At 40.4% G+C, this 18699-nt stretch overlaps 1 protein-coding gene across 2 annotated transcripts in view; it reads right to left on the minus strand.

Annotated features, from left to right (window-relative positions):
- The window catches only part of LOC309882148 (sucrase-isomaltase, intestinal-like), a 55097-nt gene that overhangs the window by 13560 nt on the left and 22838 nt on the right, over positions 1–18699 (minus strand). For both annotated transcript variants that reach the window (XM_082768897.1, XM_082768898.1), the window contains exons 8-16: positions 18380–18505; positions 17703–17834; positions 13053–13166; positions 12824–12940; positions 12657–12741; positions 8936–9053; positions 5660–5828; positions 5002–5118; positions 2695–2843 (exon numbers count right to left, since the gene is read on the minus strand). In XM_082768897.1, coding sequence (XP_082625023.1) covers positions 2695–2843; positions 5002–5118; positions 5660–5828; positions 8936–9053; positions 12657–12741; positions 12824–12940; positions 13053–13166; positions 17703–17834; positions 18380–18505 — 1127 coding nt within the window. The remainder of the gene's footprint in view (positions 1–2694; positions 2844–5001; positions 5119–5659; positions 5829–8935; positions 9054–12656; positions 12742–12823; positions 12941–13052; positions 13167–17702; positions 17835–18379; positions 18506–18699) is intronic.

Below are 18699 nucleotides of genomic sequence, written 5' to 3' on the forward strand. Positions count from 1 at the left end.
CGTTAAAAGATGTATTTTCAGTGTTTGGATTTCTAAACAAAATAGTAGCTCTTTTCTATCCAAAATAGTAGATCTTTTGTACACTTTAATCTTGGGCATTATTGCATTTTAACATAATTCTTTGTAAATATTTTCAGTGTGGTGGGTTTTTTGATGAATTCCCTGGTTTTCAGATTTTGAAATATAATTTGTTAGTTTTTTGTCCTCCAAACAATTTCTCTCTATTTTTAATTTCACTGTAATAAAATTATAGTATTATTTCAACACTATGTAGTGGGAGATTTCAGGAGAAAAAAAATATTAAGAAATGATGACAACAGAGAAGCTGATCATCTTACTCGCACTTGGAAACGAGCATCTCACCATCTAACTAAGCACTATTTCTTTTTTCAATTACAGCAACCATGAGCACACATTCAGCAAACAAATGAATTTTCCCATTTTGAAAACATAAGCCATTAAGCACAGCATAGTTGTGATCTATGAAATACGCCTCACTCCATCTACATGCTTCCTACGGTTAGGCAGTAGCCTCTCTGCTGTCTTATTTTCCCCCAGTAGGCTATTAAGCAGAGCTTTTCCCCCCAGGAGCGCAGTAATGGATTACCACCCCCAGGTCTTTTTGGACAGCCAGGCTACCAGCGTCTGTTTCACTGAGTGAAAGCCTCTGCGTGAGACACTTAAAAGACATATAGGCACCTCCTGGGATGCTGTTCTTGTTCGTTGTTTGAAATGAGCACCTAAACATTTGAAATGAAATGAGAAATCTGAAATGACCACATGAAGTAGGTATTGCTTGGAGACTCCCTGCCCAGCTGCAGTTGTTTTCGTGGTGAGGTTTGTGAACCCATAACAGCTTCACCTGAAAAGCTAGAGCAGTTTTTTAGCTTGGTGTTTGTTACAAGGAAGAGAAAGATTTTATATAAAATTCCATCACCTGGACCTCAAAAATTCTGTTTCGGTTGTCTTTCTCTAAACCCCACATTTCTCCCTTTGTTAGCATCTAGGTGACATTCGTTACTTGAGCAGCCACACTGAACAAAGGAGCATTAATTAGAAATAGTAAGAAATACTCACTAAGTAACAATAGTAACCAGAAATAAGTAATCATATTAAATATTTTAAAGTAATTTTAGCATCTAGCTATGGCAACATTAGCAAGTGATGTGCCCACTAGGATGGGACCTCGGTAGTAAGCCAGCTTATGCTGATCTCCTGATCTCACTGCCTACCTGCTTTTTAGAAGTTTTATTTCCAGTAATCCTAGCTAGCTTCCTATTAATGGCAGGAGAGCACCTTTTGACTTAGTTTCACCCAACAGGAGTCTCAGCTGGTGCGTCTGAGACTACTCTAGAACTGAAATCAAAGCAAACTCGGAAATTTCTTAATGTAGATGTGCCGCAAAAGAGTACAGATAAAATATATTGTGAGTGGACAGACAGACAGCCTTAACATCACCAAAATCATTTGATATTAGCAGAGGTTAGCGAACATTAATGCCCAAAGTAACTTGGTCATTTCCAATATTCACATAAATCTGATTAACTGAAAATACTGCTAAAATAAACACTAGAATAGCGTAAAACCCCTTGTAAGACATGAGTACCTATAACACTTCTCCTAATGTTACCCTGTTGAATAAAGTAGCAGAGTAGGAAGAGGAAGGATATCACCTTTAAAATTAATCAGTTAGCCATTACACTGAGTAGGCAAAATAGATTTTGTGCATAACCATTTTGTATTAGCATGTTCTGCACTTTAGTTTAATCTCAGTTTAATTTGCAAAAATGCCTTACCCTTTAACCAAAATGTTTTTAACCTAAAGGGAAAAAGAACATTAAACAGTCCAGGACGTAACCTGCACCAATGAGGTTAAATTGTGCCAGAGCTTTGGGCAATAGCCTTTCATGTGCATTATTTGCTCTCCTTTTGCTCACATCTTTCTACAAAGTATTCTGAAATAGAAAATTCACCAAAAGCAGGTAAAAAGCTAATTAAATGTGCTGAAAGGGAAACTAGACCTTGCTTTGATTCCTACTTCTTCCAAACAGAGAAGAAGAAAAAAAAAAAAGGAAAAAAAAAAAAAAAAAAGCTGTTCAAAAAATCTGAGGTCACATTTTCCGAGGGTTTTCTCAGTCTGTGTTTATTAATCTTCTCTTTGCACCTGCTTCTACACTCCAACATCTCTGTCCCCATTTTCTCTATGCAATTTGTGGCACAGATGTAGGTTTCATACATAGCATGCAGATGCAAGTGCTAAATTGGAAAATGCAAATGCCATGGATGATTGGAAAATGAAGCCTTCTCTGTATGAGGCCTTCTTGATATTCTGGGCCAGAATACAGATTTCATAGATTTAATTCAAATACAAAAAATACAGGTATGTGACTCCTATGTTTAAAAGAAAGGATTGCACATTTGCCTAAACCAAGAAATGTTGAGAATTCTCCTTACTTAGCTCCTTTTTCACTAGAAACAAATACAGGCTACATTTAATATATATCCATATCATATATATAAAGTTAGTTTCGTTGTATATATTTTGATTTGACTTCAATGTAGAACTGTTCTTTTTAAGAGCAAGTATGCAATGATATTACTATCACTATTTTCAGGCAGATGTCAACTAGTTTGTACAGAGAAGCTCAACTACTTCTTTGAGTAAAATAATAAAAAGAGAGTTGCTGAACTTACTCGTGCATCAGTGATCGTACCACTGTGTTGCCGTGAACATGAGACTCATAGAACAAGGTGTAGAGGTATGGCAGAAGGGAGTATCTGATCCGGAGTGTAGCTCGAGATATCTTGGCAAATTCTTCTCCAAAAAATGCTGGATCTTGCTCCTGTTGAGTAAAAGCTTTGCACTGAGCATTATAACGATGGATACAAATTCAACAGAGAAACCTGTGTGCAACCTAAGGAAAGCTGTTGCTGGCATAATCCCATGGAAGTGAATGTTTATGTAGAAAAAGTACTGATTTGTGAACTAGAAGTGTTAAGAACCACATCTGCCCTCTGGGACAGAGAAGGCAAAACAGAGGAAAAAGGGAAGACCAACAACCTCCAAACAAAGGCAAAAGCATTGTTATTTTTATACTTATTTTTGTCCAAGAGTGTAAAGTGGGAGTGTGTCTCCCACTCCCACAAGGTGTGTCCTTTGATCCCTCCCAGCTCAACTTCTCCAGCTCTAAAATAAGCCCACCAACAAGGCACCTGGCTGCCTTCCACCTTCACAAAATTCTGCCGTAAGACTCAGTTTTCTCATTAAAATCAAAGAATATGTGATGAATTCCAAGGATAATGAAACATAAAAGGAACAGAAGTAACAAAGCTTTTTATACTATCTGGTGCTTTTCAGTGAAAAAAAAAAATGTATTAATTAAACCATTTGAAATCCCCAGAGGATTATGCAAGGTGGCTACTTTAGATTTTATTTTAACACTAAACTTAATATTAATTAAACTCAATATTTAAGTAAAGTTTCTTCACTATTATGTTTACATCAGAATAATCTTTCCTGCTGGCTCTGAGGTCTGAAGCATCCATCTGTTATTTCAAAAATTGCACTGTATTTTTATCACTTTAAGTCTGACACTGTACAAATATTGCCTAAGTTCAGGAAAAAAAGAAAAACAAAAGAGACTTGTTAGGTGATGCTGAGTCACCCAAAATGCCTTGTTCATTTCTGTCAGGGAACACGATGTTTTAAATGGGTTTAAGTGGTCCAATAAAAACCAATGCATCTTCTGCTACTTCTGTCATTCAGTCACGGCTGAGTTGCAGCTCCTGTCCTTTTCCTGCCTATTAAATTGCATGTATGTTAATAATACCCACTCACCCTGATCAGACCCATTTGCATGCCCAACAGGCCAAGTGAACCTATAAAAATAAGAGATCTCTAATTTTACGGAACAGAGGTAAATAGAAAATATTTATCAACAGCAGCACCTAAACCCCATAGCAATTTGCTCTCCTCAGGAGATATACCAGAATATCTCAGGTATTATTATAGACTATAGGGTAAATCCTGAGTTTCTTAATGCCAGCACAATAGCTTATTATTCCTGCTTTTGCCCTGTTTCTGGATGTCCATGATACTTTCATGCAGAGGAAGAGGTCTCTTTGAGGAATGTAAATGCTGCAACATTTTGATGACATAACTGTACAGAAAATTGAAGGTTAGCTAACAACCTAATCTCAGGCATTGCACAGATCACTTCACAGAAGAAAGAAAACAAAGCAAAGAGAAACAAAAAAAAAAAAGCAGTTATTGAACTAGCAGAACCTTTTCATCATTGCTGCAGATAACACAGTGTGCTTACAAAGGCTGCAAGACCTTCACACTGACTGTAGTTAGGAACAACGTGATCCTTCTATCTAGGATAAGTCTTGAAAGGACTATATGATAAGTTGAAGCCAACACATGACTCTGATCTAAGGCCGCGCTTTTTCATCTTGCTCATGGGCTCATTGGCTCTGTTTCTCCTTGGCTGAAGGTGCTGTCACTGTCGCTGGCTGTCCTTGGAGTCCTCACGTGCTTGTCTGGAGTTTCTAACTGTGGTGTTTGTCTAAAACTCACTTTTAGATGGCAAGTGTGGTGTATAATGCCCTCTCTCCCCTTCTGTGTAATAACTATTAAAGTTGCAGTGGTACTGAAATGAAAATTGAAGTTAGCCAGTGAGCAAGCAGATGTACTGGCACTCACTGGCTCTTATGTAAAACCTGGGCTTCAGCAGATAAAAGATGGAGAGGATAAGTCTAACCTCTACAGGACTTGCAGATGTTAGATACAATATGTTTTTCCGTTTCTAAGCCATTTTTCCCTTACAGATGGGAAAAATTTACACTTCACAGCATAATTCCTGCTCTCAGTACATCATTCCCTATCACCTGCTCAAGCTTTCCCAAGAATGGCAGGTTAATTTATGAGGAAGTAATGCAAATCACCATTGTCAGTACAGTAATCATAGAGTACAGCTCTGCATAACTTCATTTACTTACCATATTTCCCTCTGCATTGTGGTTTCTGGAAAATGGGTAGAAAGAGCCAAGCTGCATCCAGCGCAAGCAGAGTTCGTAGGTAGTGTTGTAGTTAAACCCACAGATGTCAGCACCAATCTGGAGAGAAAACATCATAACATAAACGTTTGCAATTGTTGCTCTGGCCCAAAAATGAGAAACCACAGAAGATTACTAATAAATATAAATTTTGGAAAGAGATACCAGTTTCTGATGACTTTATAAGAATGTTCCAGGGTACAGTGATAATAATTTTGCTGGGGTGGAGATTTTATTGGTTCCTAGAACATTAAAATCACTGTGGAAGATGTGAACATATTTCAATAATTACACAAATCCTGCATACCAGCTTGCAAAATCTGAAACTTACAGAGGGACCTCAAATCATAAAACACGTAATATAAAGAGATCTGTTTGGGGTGGCACGCAGTGATTTAATCTGAAGTTGGCAGTGCTATTTTTGTTTCTCTTTAGCCAGCCAAGATTGATGACATTTAGGTTTTTTTTAATCTGCAGTTCCCTACTCCGTACAGGCCATTACTGCTAGCCATCTCAAGCAGCTTATTGCAGAAAACATTTGACTTAATTTAAAGTGATATCGGGTATGAGCCAGCAATTGCCTGAAGGACTTCAGACTTACATAGGGCATGCCAAAGAGGTTGAATTCCAGCATGCCAATGATAGAGTAGTGCATGTCCTTCCACTGGGAGAAGTTGTCGCCCAGCCAGTGACCCCCGTGCTTCCCACTGCCGACGAAGGTAGACCGACTCAGGACAAACGCCCGCTTGCCAGTTGCCTGCTGGGCAGCACTGCAAAAAATTGCAACAAGATCATTAAAAATAGGAGTGGTAAACAAAAGAGTCATAAGATCAGACTGAGCTTTCCAGCACAGCTTTATCTTGGATAGTGTTATCCTTGAAACAATTATTACTGTGGTCTGGGCCATGTGAAAACATGGCTCCAAAACTGTAAATAACTGAAAGTTTTACTCAGTGGCCAAAATAAACAACTAAAATCTATATGATCCCCAAAACAGTTTGTTTCAGGTATTTCTAGTTTTCTGAAAAGCTAATTTGCTTTTATTTTATTATTAACCCTGTCTCAAAGTAAACATTCAAAATAGAAAATCCTTTCTACATTAGTTCATTTAATTTAGTGTCCTATCATTTCCTAAAAGCAAGCATAATATATATATATATATATATATATATATATATATTTAGATTTGTCTAGACATTTTTATTGGCAAAAAAAGTCCTAATATCCTGGACTGAAAGTTAGGGAAAAGAAGAAAAAAAGAGAGAAAGAGAGAGAGAGAGAGAAAGAGAAAGAAAGAGAGAAAGAAAGAAAGAAAGAAAGAACGAAGGAAAGAAAGAAAGAAGGAAAGAAAGAACATCAACATTTTAAAGTCTTTTAAAAAAATCAATACAGAAAGCAAACGTAATCTTTCAAAATGTCACCCCTTTCCCATAGTATTTTGTCTGATTTCCTGTTATTGTTTGATTTATGAGGTTTCATTACAGAATTAGTGGTGTAATGAATTTTTCCTTTCCTTTTGGAAATAATTTTGCTGCACCACCAGAAAATCAAGGAGATGTAATATGCCTTATTAACAAATCTATTACAAAGTTCCTCAACATAGAGTAATCTCTGGAAGGGATTACATATTACAGCATTATAGATTGCTGGAGCACAGGTTCAATTTTACTTTAATAGGATTTGGGCAATAAAACTCCATAGATTCTCTAGGAAATCTTAGCCTGAAATATAAACCATGCTGTCCACCACCCACCTCCTTCTCCCTTAATGAGATCTGTGCAAGAGCTCTTTCACTCATACTTGTAATGGCCAACGTTCAGCATTGTTTCTGTAATGGCACAGAGCCTTTAAAATGCTTCAACACTTGCTTTCAACCAAAAAAACAACCAACTCAATCACCAACCCAACAAAACAACCAACCACCACCAACAACAACTCAACGTCTTTCATACATGCCTAAACACATTAGTCGTATGCAGCACAACCAATGCTTGGTGCTGTCATGTAGGGGCACTACTGAGCCCCAAAACTGCACAAGATTCCCCGTTGTGTGTTTAAATGACATTTCTGAGCACTTCAGGGACAGGAAACTCTTTTTCCTGAAACTTTTCACGGATATCTTGCATATGCATTCTTTCCTCTGGCTGTGCAGCACAAGTTTGGCTCTGTTTGCAAATGGAGGTGCTAATGAGGGCAATATTGGATCAACTCAACTGTGATCCAGAGCTGCACAAACAATTTGCAACAAATAATTTATTGAATAAATTTCAGTCTATTATGAATCATTGCTGAACTGGTCCTAATGTTCTCAAATGTATTTGTTGACTGAAATTATTTACAGAATATTATGTGTGAATAGTTCTTGGCCTCAAGCTATGCACAAGCTGATTGTTGCTAGTTCACCATGCCCAAATTCAAGCCATTTGACTGCATACATGGGTCAGATGACACATTTCCTATTCTCTAGCTTCATTAGCATAATTCTTGGAATTGTTTTGTATGCGATTATGAACTTGTCATTTGTTTTCAGCCCATACCCTACAATTGATGCTGGTTTGCTAAATATTCCCATCAGTAATTTAATTTATTATATTATTTGTGAAGAGCAGATGCAGAAATGGTATACAAGCAGCCTTGAAAAGAAATGCATTTAAGAAACCCAAATGAATATGTATGAAAAATTCTTCATCAAATTCCCCAGCTCTGCAGCAAATCCTGCCTCTGCTGGTGTTTTTGGTGGTGTTCTCCAGCCCTGAAGGACTCTGCAAGTTTGGCTGAGCATTTTAAGCAGCGCAGGGACAGGGAAGGTTCACCACCTTCGGGGAGGATGAAATGCAACCTTGGTGGAGGCTCCTGTGGTGAGAGGATCTTAGTGGAAGTCAGGGTGCTGAAGCCCAAAAATCTTTCTGTGTCCCAAGCATCTTGTCTGGGCTGGGCATTCAGCAAGGGTGAGGGCTCAAGGGCTTTCTGCCTGACTCTGGAAAGCTGGACTCCTCTTCAGCCCAGCACACAGGAGCTAGCAGACTGCTTCTGGCTTTTTCCCAGTGCCTCCCTTCCCCCAGGCTTGGCACAGAGCTGCAAATGCATCAACACCTTAAATAGGCTCACTTAGCCAACTCCCCTGGATGTACAACTGGTGAAAATGCATGCTTAATGCTAAAATAAGCCAGCACAAAGACCCCTGCTTTGGCACTTGCATTGTGGCATTAAACATATCCATGTCTTCGCTCTCTGCTGGAAAACTCGTGATTTGCCCATTTGATTTGATCAAACAGTAGCTTTCCACTGTCACTCTAGCCTGACAGCAGCAGTGCCTGCCTGCGTAGACTCATTTTGAGAGCTTCCCAGCTGCTAAGGGACAGCTTTCCAGTAGCCGACAGCAAACCTACTGCAATGCAGCTCAGCCCTCCTGCACCCACAGAGCCCCAGGCCAAAATGCTGCCTGCCAGCAAACCAGAGGCAGCTCCAGCAGCAGCCAGGGAGCTGGGTACAGATCCTTCCCTGGCACTCATGCAAGCTCCTCCGGTAGCGAGGGGATAGAGAAATTCCCCTGGTGCCACACAAGGCTGCTTTGGTATGAGAGCAGCTCTAATGCAGTGTGGGAACAACTTGTTCTGGCTGTACAAAATCAGCAGTTGAAGAGTTAAACCCTACAAGCAGACCCTGATTTTAGCTGAGAAAAAGAAAATTGGAAAAGGCTCTGCTTCCTCTGCCAAGAGTCTTTCCTTGAAATTGTTCTTACTCAATGACAAACAGCAAAGTGAAACGTGGCTGCTTCTTACGAGATACCGTTGCAGGTTTCCCAAGTACCTCAGCTGCTTTTAAAATGCATTCCGGTCACCTGAAATCTGCATGTAGAAATAATTAGAAAACTCACTGGAAAGTTGGTTCAGTCTGTGACCAGCCAAAGAGGGAGTGTGTGTTGTAGTGCTCTCCCAGGTAAGTCTTGGAGTCGGGGCACAGCGTCTTTTGAGCCAGGGAACGATCAGAAATGCCTGAGAAGGACAAAAATGTTGTAAAGTTATATGCATCAGATTTCAAATATCTTCATGGTTTTACTCATCTGGGAGAGAAATCACCAAAGGATTTGGAAAGAGGAAAGGCAGAAGAACTGCAGGATCTGCACTGGTTAGAGGTTAGCATGTAGTTGTGAATACCTTTGTGCAGACAGGCACATGTGTCCTCAGGAGGGTGAGGGAACTGATTAAACCCTGCTAATGAGGTTCAAGTTTTCTGTCCAGTAATGCAGAACATCTGTACAGTGATCGTGTATTCAGCAATAGCCACAGAGAAAACTTCTGCATGCTAAATTAAGAATATACACACGCATTCTTCTATGCAGTGACAAATTTTACTTGAGTGAAAATGTTGCAAGAAAAGCAAACCAAACAAACAAAAACAGAAAAAAAAATAAACAAAAAGCAAACAACCAACAAACAAAACAAAACAAAACAAAACAAAAACACAGAAATTTGGATGCCCAGGGAACTTTTATGTTTGTGTGAAATCATAAGACCTAGATTTGTGGACCACTGAGATGCAGACACAGGTAGGCAGCATGACTCTGCCCCACAGTGGCAACACCCATACTTAATCAAGCCTGGCCCCTTTCTTCCCCTGAGGAACCTGAGACTTAAAAGGCAGCAGGGCCGATGGCACAGCCCCAGGCAGCATCGCCAGAAGCCAGCAGGGAGAATCAGAGGGGCACAGGGGAGGAAAATGCATCAGATGCAGCAGTCCTTAGCAGGCCATGTGCTATGGCCCGATACGCTGCACAGAAGAGAGCAAGGACAGACCATAATGGGTATATTCGCATGCAGATGGGTTATGCGATAACTCCTTCCATCAGCAGGTCACAGGCAGTGGAGGCAGTGACAGATTTTTGCCTTCAGTAATGGCTGGGGTCAGCCCTGACCTCACTGGCACAGCTCTGGTTCAGCTGAGCCAAGGGGAAGCAGTAAGAATTGCCTGCACAGGTGCTGCCTGGTCTTTGATCCCCCATTAAGGAGATGCTGGCAAGACCCATTTGGTGTGGGAAAAATGTGATTCTTGTTCTCTGCAGCTGGCTTTCATGAAATTGCCATGTGCAATTCAGCAGGAATTGGGCAGGTCAGGTATTTGGGTTATACAATGGATTTATTTTTAGAGGTGGAAATGAATGTTATAAAACCCTTTCCCCACCCCAAAAAAAAAAAAAAAAAAAAAAAAAAGAAGAGAGCGAGAAAGACAGACTGTCAAATATTTCTCTTTTTCATGCTTAATTGGGTGCATGCACTATGATAAATATTTCTTCATGAGCAAGCAACCTCAATGCCTAATCACACTTTGCAGTGTGTTTGCAGTTCATGACTACAAAGTGCATTTCTCTGTACCTGAAACCCCATTAACCTGTCTGCTCTGCTGGGCCACCAGCGCTGGCATCCCTGTCTTTGGATCTTTAGACACAAAGACTCCAGTGCTGTTGATCTGCTTCAGAAATAGCTTCATTTATAGGCAATTTCCAAGCAACCCTGACTGGTACAGCTTTAAAGAAGACACTAGAGTTCTGGGAAAAGTTACACTTACTGTCCCAGTGACACTTAATTATTAGCCCTGTAAAATTAAGGTGGAATATGAAAGCAAATGCAGCCACATGAATCATACTTTCATGCTTCGTTCATATTCTGAATATTTTGCATTCTGCATCAGCAATACTGATTATTTTACAGTGCACATAGTAATCTCAAGTGTAAAAGTGGTTTATAGAAAATTGATTTGAAGGATATCTGTTTTTAGAAGGTCAAACCGCAGGTACAAGTAATCATGGTTATGGTTTAGATAAGGAGGCTGAAGGATACATTGCCAAACACCTGAGCCACTGAGAGTGGAACTCGTATGGACTCAGGTGCCCATGACAAGAGTGAGCCCCCAAAACCATGCTACCCCAGGGAGGTCCTGGCTTGTTGGACTGAGCTGCTTAGGTCCGACATCACACCTACACCAGCTAGGGGCTCAGACAGCCAAGGGCATGCACAGTGTTGGCATAATGTGGAATATGATAGAAAGCTCTTAAACATGGGATGAAAACATTGGGTACCAGCTCTACTGCACCTTGGAAGAGATGCCTTAGAATCCTGCCTGTAACAGAGAGACCAACACCACAAGCTGCAAGTAGAAGGAGAACCTTCGCACAAGAATGGGCAAGCCAAAGAGAAAGCTCAGTTTCACAGCTCAGGAGACTCTTTGTGGGTCCATCCCTCACTCCTTTATTTGTGAGGGTGAAGGGAGCTCTGCTGTTTCAGTCCTCTTACCCAAAGGCTTACACCTCTTTTTGCAGCTCTGAATGATGGCAAAAATAGGGGGAACTTAAGGCAGGGGTGGAAATCATAGAATCATAGAGTCATTAAGGTTGGAAAGATCATCTGGTCCAACCATCCCCCACCACCAACATCACCCACTAAACCATGTCCCTAATCAGCATGTCCAACTTTTCCTTGAACACCCCCAGGGACAGTGACTCCACCACCTTGCTAGGCAACCCGTCCCAATGTCTAGCTACTCTTTCTGAGACAAAATTTCTCCTAATTGCCAACCTGAAAGTCTGCTGGTGCAACTGGAGGCTATTCCCTCTTGTCCCAAAAAGTCTCATCAGTGTCTGTACCTAGGTCAATGACAACTTGATCGAGACCCACAGTGTTAGTATACTGTAGTTACAACCAACAATTTTCCCATAATGAGAGTGGACATCTAAATCTTAATTTAAAGCTCTGCTTCTGATTTCAATAGTTAACATATCTTTTTATAATTTTATGTCACGCTTTTGTTATGTTTGAGCTTCTGATGTATTCAAACTGAAGAGAAATTAGGTTTAATAAATAAAATGAATAATTGACATGACAGTACAAGAGCCTGAAGGGAAAAAGGGGACATTTCCAATATTTCACTGTCAATAATTCATTTATGTCTCAACTTCCTGCTGTATATTAGCCTTACTTGGGCAGCAGGGCTTTCCTGGGGAAATGTTGACTGGATTAATTGCCAGGAGCACTGGCACTAATTGTAAGTACTCAGGGCTTCCTGAGGGAGAATGAGCATGCCATTAACCCTGCTACTAGAAGAGGTGTTCCCATTCCTAAGAGTCTTCCATAGGTTTGGGCCTTTAAAGCTTATTTTTAGCCTATAACTAATTTCTAATAGGTGACTGGAAATTTATTTCCTATGAGAAAGAAAAGATTTTGAATTAAGGAATCAGGAAGAGGCAATCTTTCTTGTTGTGAGTTGTAGAAAAGGCAGGGACTGCCCAGCCCTGAGACTAGCAGTGATGTTGGTAAAGCAGAAGAGTTACTCCTTCCATAAATCTGAGTTATAGTCTATAGGTATCTTGCCCTTTCTATGGTGCAGGCCCATTGCTCAGAGAATGGCAGGGAAGGCCATTTTTCTTGCCTTCTTACAAGGCTGCCCCACTGACAGAAGGTTTCTTATGCTTGGTACTCCACTGAAGCTGAGACATTTGTGTCCTGGATGAATCTGTAACTGTACACTTGGAAAATGAGAAGATGGAAAATGTACCTAAGAATTAGCCTTTTTCAAAAAAAGATTATCAAGAAAACTTTACTTACTAGGAATGTAAGGAGGGTTATTGATATCATTATCAGCACATCCAGGAAACTGGCCTCTTAAGAAATTAGATGGTTCATTCATATCCTTTAATAAAGAGAGTAAGACAGGTCAAAAACCCTTATTTACTCTTTTGAAAAGAAGGGAAGGCATATGTAATCAGACTTACAATCCAGATCCCGTCATAGTCAAGGACATTCTTAAACTCCAGACACAACTGGGTCCACCACTCAACTGTCCTGGGGTTGGTGAAGTCAGGAAACACTGAATGTCCAGGAGGCCAGGCCTAGGGTTCACAGGTACAAATGTCTGATTATTGTCTTATTTCTGCTACACAGCTTCTTTAATGCTTTGGAGCTCCATTTAACCAAAAGAATAAGAGAATTTAGTAAACCAACCTCTCCAACAGCAGGAGTTACACCGTCAGAGTTGTTCACCCAGACTCCCATTTCCTCGCCAAGGTCGTATGGCTTGTAAGTTCCCGGTTCTTCGTCCTTAGTTATGAAAGGATCCTGGAAGCAGTGATTACACTTCCTTTATCAAGATCTCAGAAGTTATTTTTTCTATGTTTTAGAAAAAAAAAATGATGTTCTTAATGCAGATTGCAGTAACATTGGAGTAAAACGGCACTAAAATTTAGCAAGAGTTGAGAGCAAATAAAAATTTAGGAAAAGTTGCTAAAGAGATGTTGTGAATATTTTTTGTATAAGGCATAATTAAGTAAAACTAATAAATACCCTCATGTTTATTTTTAAGAGACTTTCTATATTCAACTGATTTTGAAGAGGCATCAAATTTTGTTTTCCTCCCTTCCAAAGTCACTAAACTTGGGCAGCTCTGGATTCCCTCCAAGACAATCATCATTTCAGCTTCATTAGCTTCAGCAGCTCATCTCTGGTATAACTCAAACAACCCAAGGGGCTTGAAGTTGGGACACATCCAGCCTTGTTAGCCCCCTCTTCAGACCTGATGTTGGACGAGGAGGTTTTATGACAACCTGGTGGTGAGTAACCCAAGTCATGAAGCTGGAGTGGCCAAACTCCTCTGCTCCCTGCAGGTGCATCCTGCAGCTCACCCCTCCTGTCCCCATCACCACTCAGAGGTACTCACCATCTCCCATTGCTGCCAGTGGCATGGACACCACCAGTTTTCCTGCCCCAGGTCAGCCACCAGTGGCCACTGAGCTCATTGAAAAGGAGCCTGAACTGGCTCACCATGCCAGTAAGCCCTGAAGGCAGGAATACTTTGAGATGTCACTGAAGAGGTACTGTTCGACTCTGCTCAGCAGCCAGCTGGGACTAAAGGAGGTTACTGTGCTTGGCAGTACACCCCTAATTGGGAGCAGCTCTCTGCCTTGCGCTGTTTAGAACAAAGGAAGATTGCAGCCATTTTAGAAGAAGGGAATTCTTCCCTTTTCTCTTAGAAAATGTTATCCCCTCAGGTTCTGCTTAAGGCAAAGAAACTCTCAGTTATGACACACAATGGAGAGTAATGCCACTGAAATAATTCTGCCATTATATCTCATGCACTAATTCAAATGAATTTTAATTAATAGCTGATAGAAGTGTAACTGCTATACATAAGGACAAAAAATATACTATCACAAATGGTAATTCCTTTAAGGGCATGTTTTAAAGCTCGTTTAAATACCTAAATTAATTGCTGATTTACTTGTAAGCCCTACGGCAGCTCTAGCCCCTGTGAAGAAAGTATATTCTTCCAAATAAAAGCCCCTGCTTAATTCCCACCTTAAATGCAAAATTGAGTTCAGCTTTAACTACGTAGCTCCAACATCAGCTTCATAATTAAAGAGTGTAAGTGTCCATTACGTTTTTAACTTGTTGAATAGTTCAGCTTTGGAAAAGAGAAAACTGTCCATCTTCAATAATTATCTTATAATTGTGGAAAAGATGGCTCTCAAGGGACTTGAAGGCTGGAAGAAGTCAACTTAATTAGCTACTCCTGATCCAAACTTCTTGTTTCCTTCAGCTGAAAGGTTATTCCAGTGCATAAATCTAATCTATTATGCAGGTTTTGCAATGTCCTAAAGGGAACAAAACCCGCCCAGCCCTGGTTTTGCAATCCACAGGTTGTTCATGGGGGAAGGAAGTTTATTGCTGTTAAATCTTCCTTAGCTCATCTTTTAGTATCTCTTGGAGAGGAGATGCAGAGCATCCATACTTCTGACTGACTGCTTTGAAACCTGGGGCACCCAGCACTAAACCAGACCAGCGCAATTCCACCTAAAGCTTCAAAAATAGATTTTGATGCACATCCAGAAATCTCATCTATCTCTGGAAATTTTAGCTTCTACAGCTCACAGAGCTGGACTTGAAAATGTTAAAACACTCATGGTGTATTTTGAATCATAAGCATGTTGTTATTGACGCTTTTTTATTATTATTAAGAAATTTGTCACTCACCATTCCTAGCTGTTTCCATTTTTAGTTTGATTTAATGGAAGGTATACAAGGTCTTTCATTAAATTTCCTCTTCAGGAATAATGTTTATAATTTTACATTCTAGTCATTTTTACTTTCAGAAATTCTTTCTTTGTTTCTAAACAATACATTTGTTCTGACTCAGAATAAGTCACAGCTGAAGTATGCGTGTTATTCAGCTCAATAATGATAACCAAGTACTGACACACTGAGGCAAAATCTCTCTTACAGGGAGGTGGCCTCTAAAAGACACCAGGAGAGAGGAGTGCTGAGACTGCATTGAGAGACTCAAATAACGGGGCCATGCTGCTGTCAAGGTGACCACAGGGGCATGGAGGGCTCTCAGCATTAGTGTGGGGACCAGAGTGCCTGATGGTGAGACACCAGCCACCCTGGTGGTGGTGGCACAACTAAGTTCAGGGTCCCAGCCTCAAACAGACTACCAGCAATTGCTAGTACTGCTGGCTCTCCAGTTGGGTTGGACAGGGCTTTGGGCAATCTGGTCTAGTTGGAGGTGTCCCAGTCCATGGCAGGGGGCTGGACTAGATGATCTTTAAGGTTCCCTTCCAACCCAAGCCATCCAATGACTCTATGATCTGCATTTTGCTTGTGACCACAGTTGTCTGAAATGCTCCATACCAAGCAGAGGGACTGCACCCATCTCCCACAAATCCATTCACAATCCATTCACCGGAGCTTTTACATGACATGAAGTGTCTGCAATCAGAGCACATTTCCTGAAATCATCAAGAGGGAGGCAACAATCTGCTGCACTTGGGCAACTCACTCATTACTGTCACTACCCGAAGGGAATCTAAATAGAAAATTGCTCTTTCCTTATCAAACTGGATTACACTTGCCTTGATTGCAGGTAGCATGGCTTTGCTCTCAGTTGGGAATGAAACCCTTCACACCGTTCCAGCCCCTGACTCAACTTACAGGAATGATGGACATCACTAATCAAAGCCAACAGTCAGAATGTGACAGAAACATCAGCAATTGTAATAAGGCAAAGAGAGAAATCTTTACTACCAATACAACTTATAGTTCCCACTAGCTTTTCAAGAATTAAAGGCAAACTGTATTTGTCTTTGCTTTTTTTTCTTGCAAACTTATCTAAAGTCCTAGAGTGCAACACAGCCTTTATTTACAGTTTAGGGGAAAGGAAGGACTTCTATTAGGATTCCCATTGGCTTATTGCACAAATGGATAATTATTGATATGTTCCCTTGTATCTGCCTAACTACTGAAATTAGATTTATGCAGCAACAGCTCCTTGCCCTGCTCTAGCATGCACCATCTGAAAAGCCGAAAGTGCTTTAAAAGTGTCATTGAAGTTAAATTCACGAGTAAGAAGATAACATTCCTTACCCACTATAGCTGCTGCCTGCAGCTTCCTAACCTGCAAAACCACTGGAGACATCCTGACTGTGATGAAAAAGAGATGAGTACTGTGTATTTACTGAAGGGCAAGAGTGTGCACAGGAGAAGCTACCCCAAATTCAAGGTATTTTGTTCATGTATTCGTGTCTCACAAACTTGTTTAAGACAAATCAATAAATAAGCAGGTGGTATTTAACGTTAGACCTCTACGGGATTAGATGGTTTTTAGAGAGGTGTGGAGGATATAGGGAGCCCAAACTGCATAGAAGTTAGAAAGAACAGTCAGTCCTGACTGCACACGTGCTCACCTACAGATGGATTAGCTATTTACAGTGATGGTGACAGCAACATCTTATGAACCCATCAAAGACTACTATTTAATTTACTGGCCTCCAGTTTCCTCACCACTATTGCCATCCACTGTATCTTCTGTGAAAAAAAGCAACTTTGGTGCAAGGATATTTATGTGCACTTGCTGGAGAAAAATGGTAATATTTATGGGCAAAATTGATGAAGGAAAATGGAAATCTCTGATTTTCACTTCTGCCTAAATTAATTCCTTTGAGTTTCCCTCTTTGGAAATCTTCCAAAGCTGCTTGGACATGGTCCTGGGCAACCTGCTCCAGGTGGCCCTGCTTGAGCTGGGCCTGGAGACCAGATGGCCTCCAGAGGCCCCTTGCAACAACAACCTCTCTGTGATTCTGTACTTCAGTACTGGTTACAGGTTCAGCATATATTTTCCACAAATGTTCATGCAAACAAACTTCTCTCACATTAATTTAGACGAAAAGTAAATATAAGGCAACATGATTTATAATTACCATCTCTCCAGATTGATTATGAGATTTTTTTTCCACCGTTCAGCTATTTCTGTGTGCATGCTAAACTCATTTGCCCATTATCAGAAAAAGAATTGCATTAAAGCAATTCTGCCTGAACTCAGAGCTGAGCAGAGGCAAAATTTATCATAAATAAGTGGAAAAATATGAAAGTAAATTGATGTTATGGTATAGAGATGGTACTGGTACACACAGGTATCTTATAAACATAACACATTTAAAAGTGAAGTCTGTGAGAAATTGTTCAGCTCTTCTCAAAAAAATGACAAAAATGGAAAATGTGCTACACCAGCATGCATGCATTAGCGCCTAGATACTGCTATGAGCATTACGATGCAAATAGTTCTTATAAATGGAGAAATAATTAACATCATATTTAATTTACCAGAATAATGACGTTGTGCATTCCTGCTTTCTTCAGCTCCTGGAGGTACTCTGGCAGACCTGCAAAATTCTCTTTGTCATAGGTAAAATCCAGGCGACGTTCCATGTAGTCGATGTCAAGATGCTGGACATCCTAAATATTTTAAAAGCAAACGTTGACTTATTTTATACAGAAAATCAATATGTGTAACTATGTTCCTAAGAAGGAACTAACCTATGAAGCGAGAGCTAAGTGTTTGGCTATAATAACTGTAAAGAATTGAGGCCAAATTCAGCTCCTGTAAATTTATGTGACAGCAGTGGACAAAGTGGACATGTGGAAGTCCTAGGTTAGCAACTGTTTGGCAGTGGTATGCGTCAGCACTGCCACAGTTCATGTTTAAAATGCCAGCACCTGGTACTGCCAGTTGATTGTTGTTTCAGCAGGAAAGCAAACCTGTACCCAAATCACCTGCAATGCAGCCAAGAGCAGCACTTTAAACCCCATGTTTCGGGCCAATTTTAAGCATTCTTTTGACTATTGTAAAGATATGACTTGCGAAACCACTACATAAGACTATGAACATCCTTTTGCTCTACAGTTCTCTTCACAGGATAGTCACATTTCCTCTAATATAATCATATTCATCCCAGTTCAGATTTTAAAATGAACTTACACAGTGAAAAAATCATACTTACGTAGGGGATATCATAGCGGTGCATGCGGTTGACGGTTTCCTTTAAGACATCAATGCTGCCGTAACCCCACCGGGAGAGCTGAAATCCCAGGGACCAGTAGGCAGGCATGTGCGGGCGTCCAATGGCCTAGGGCAGGAATGAGGAAAATACAAGTTCAAAGGCTGAGGTGAAGATTCTGGGGAGAGAAATTACCCTGAAACACCAGGAGAGGCTCCCAGCTCATTTAAGCCACAAAGATCAGAGCACAGATATCACACCCTCTTGAAATACCCCTTACTTTCTCAAACAGCTCACTGTAGAATATACTTTATTGTAAAATA

This window comes from Aythya marila (assembly GCF_965140915.1).
Source record: "Aythya marila genome assembly, chromosome: 1".
Taxonomy (NCBI): Eukaryota; Metazoa; Chordata; class Aves; order Anseriformes; family Anatidae; genus Aythya; species Aythya marila.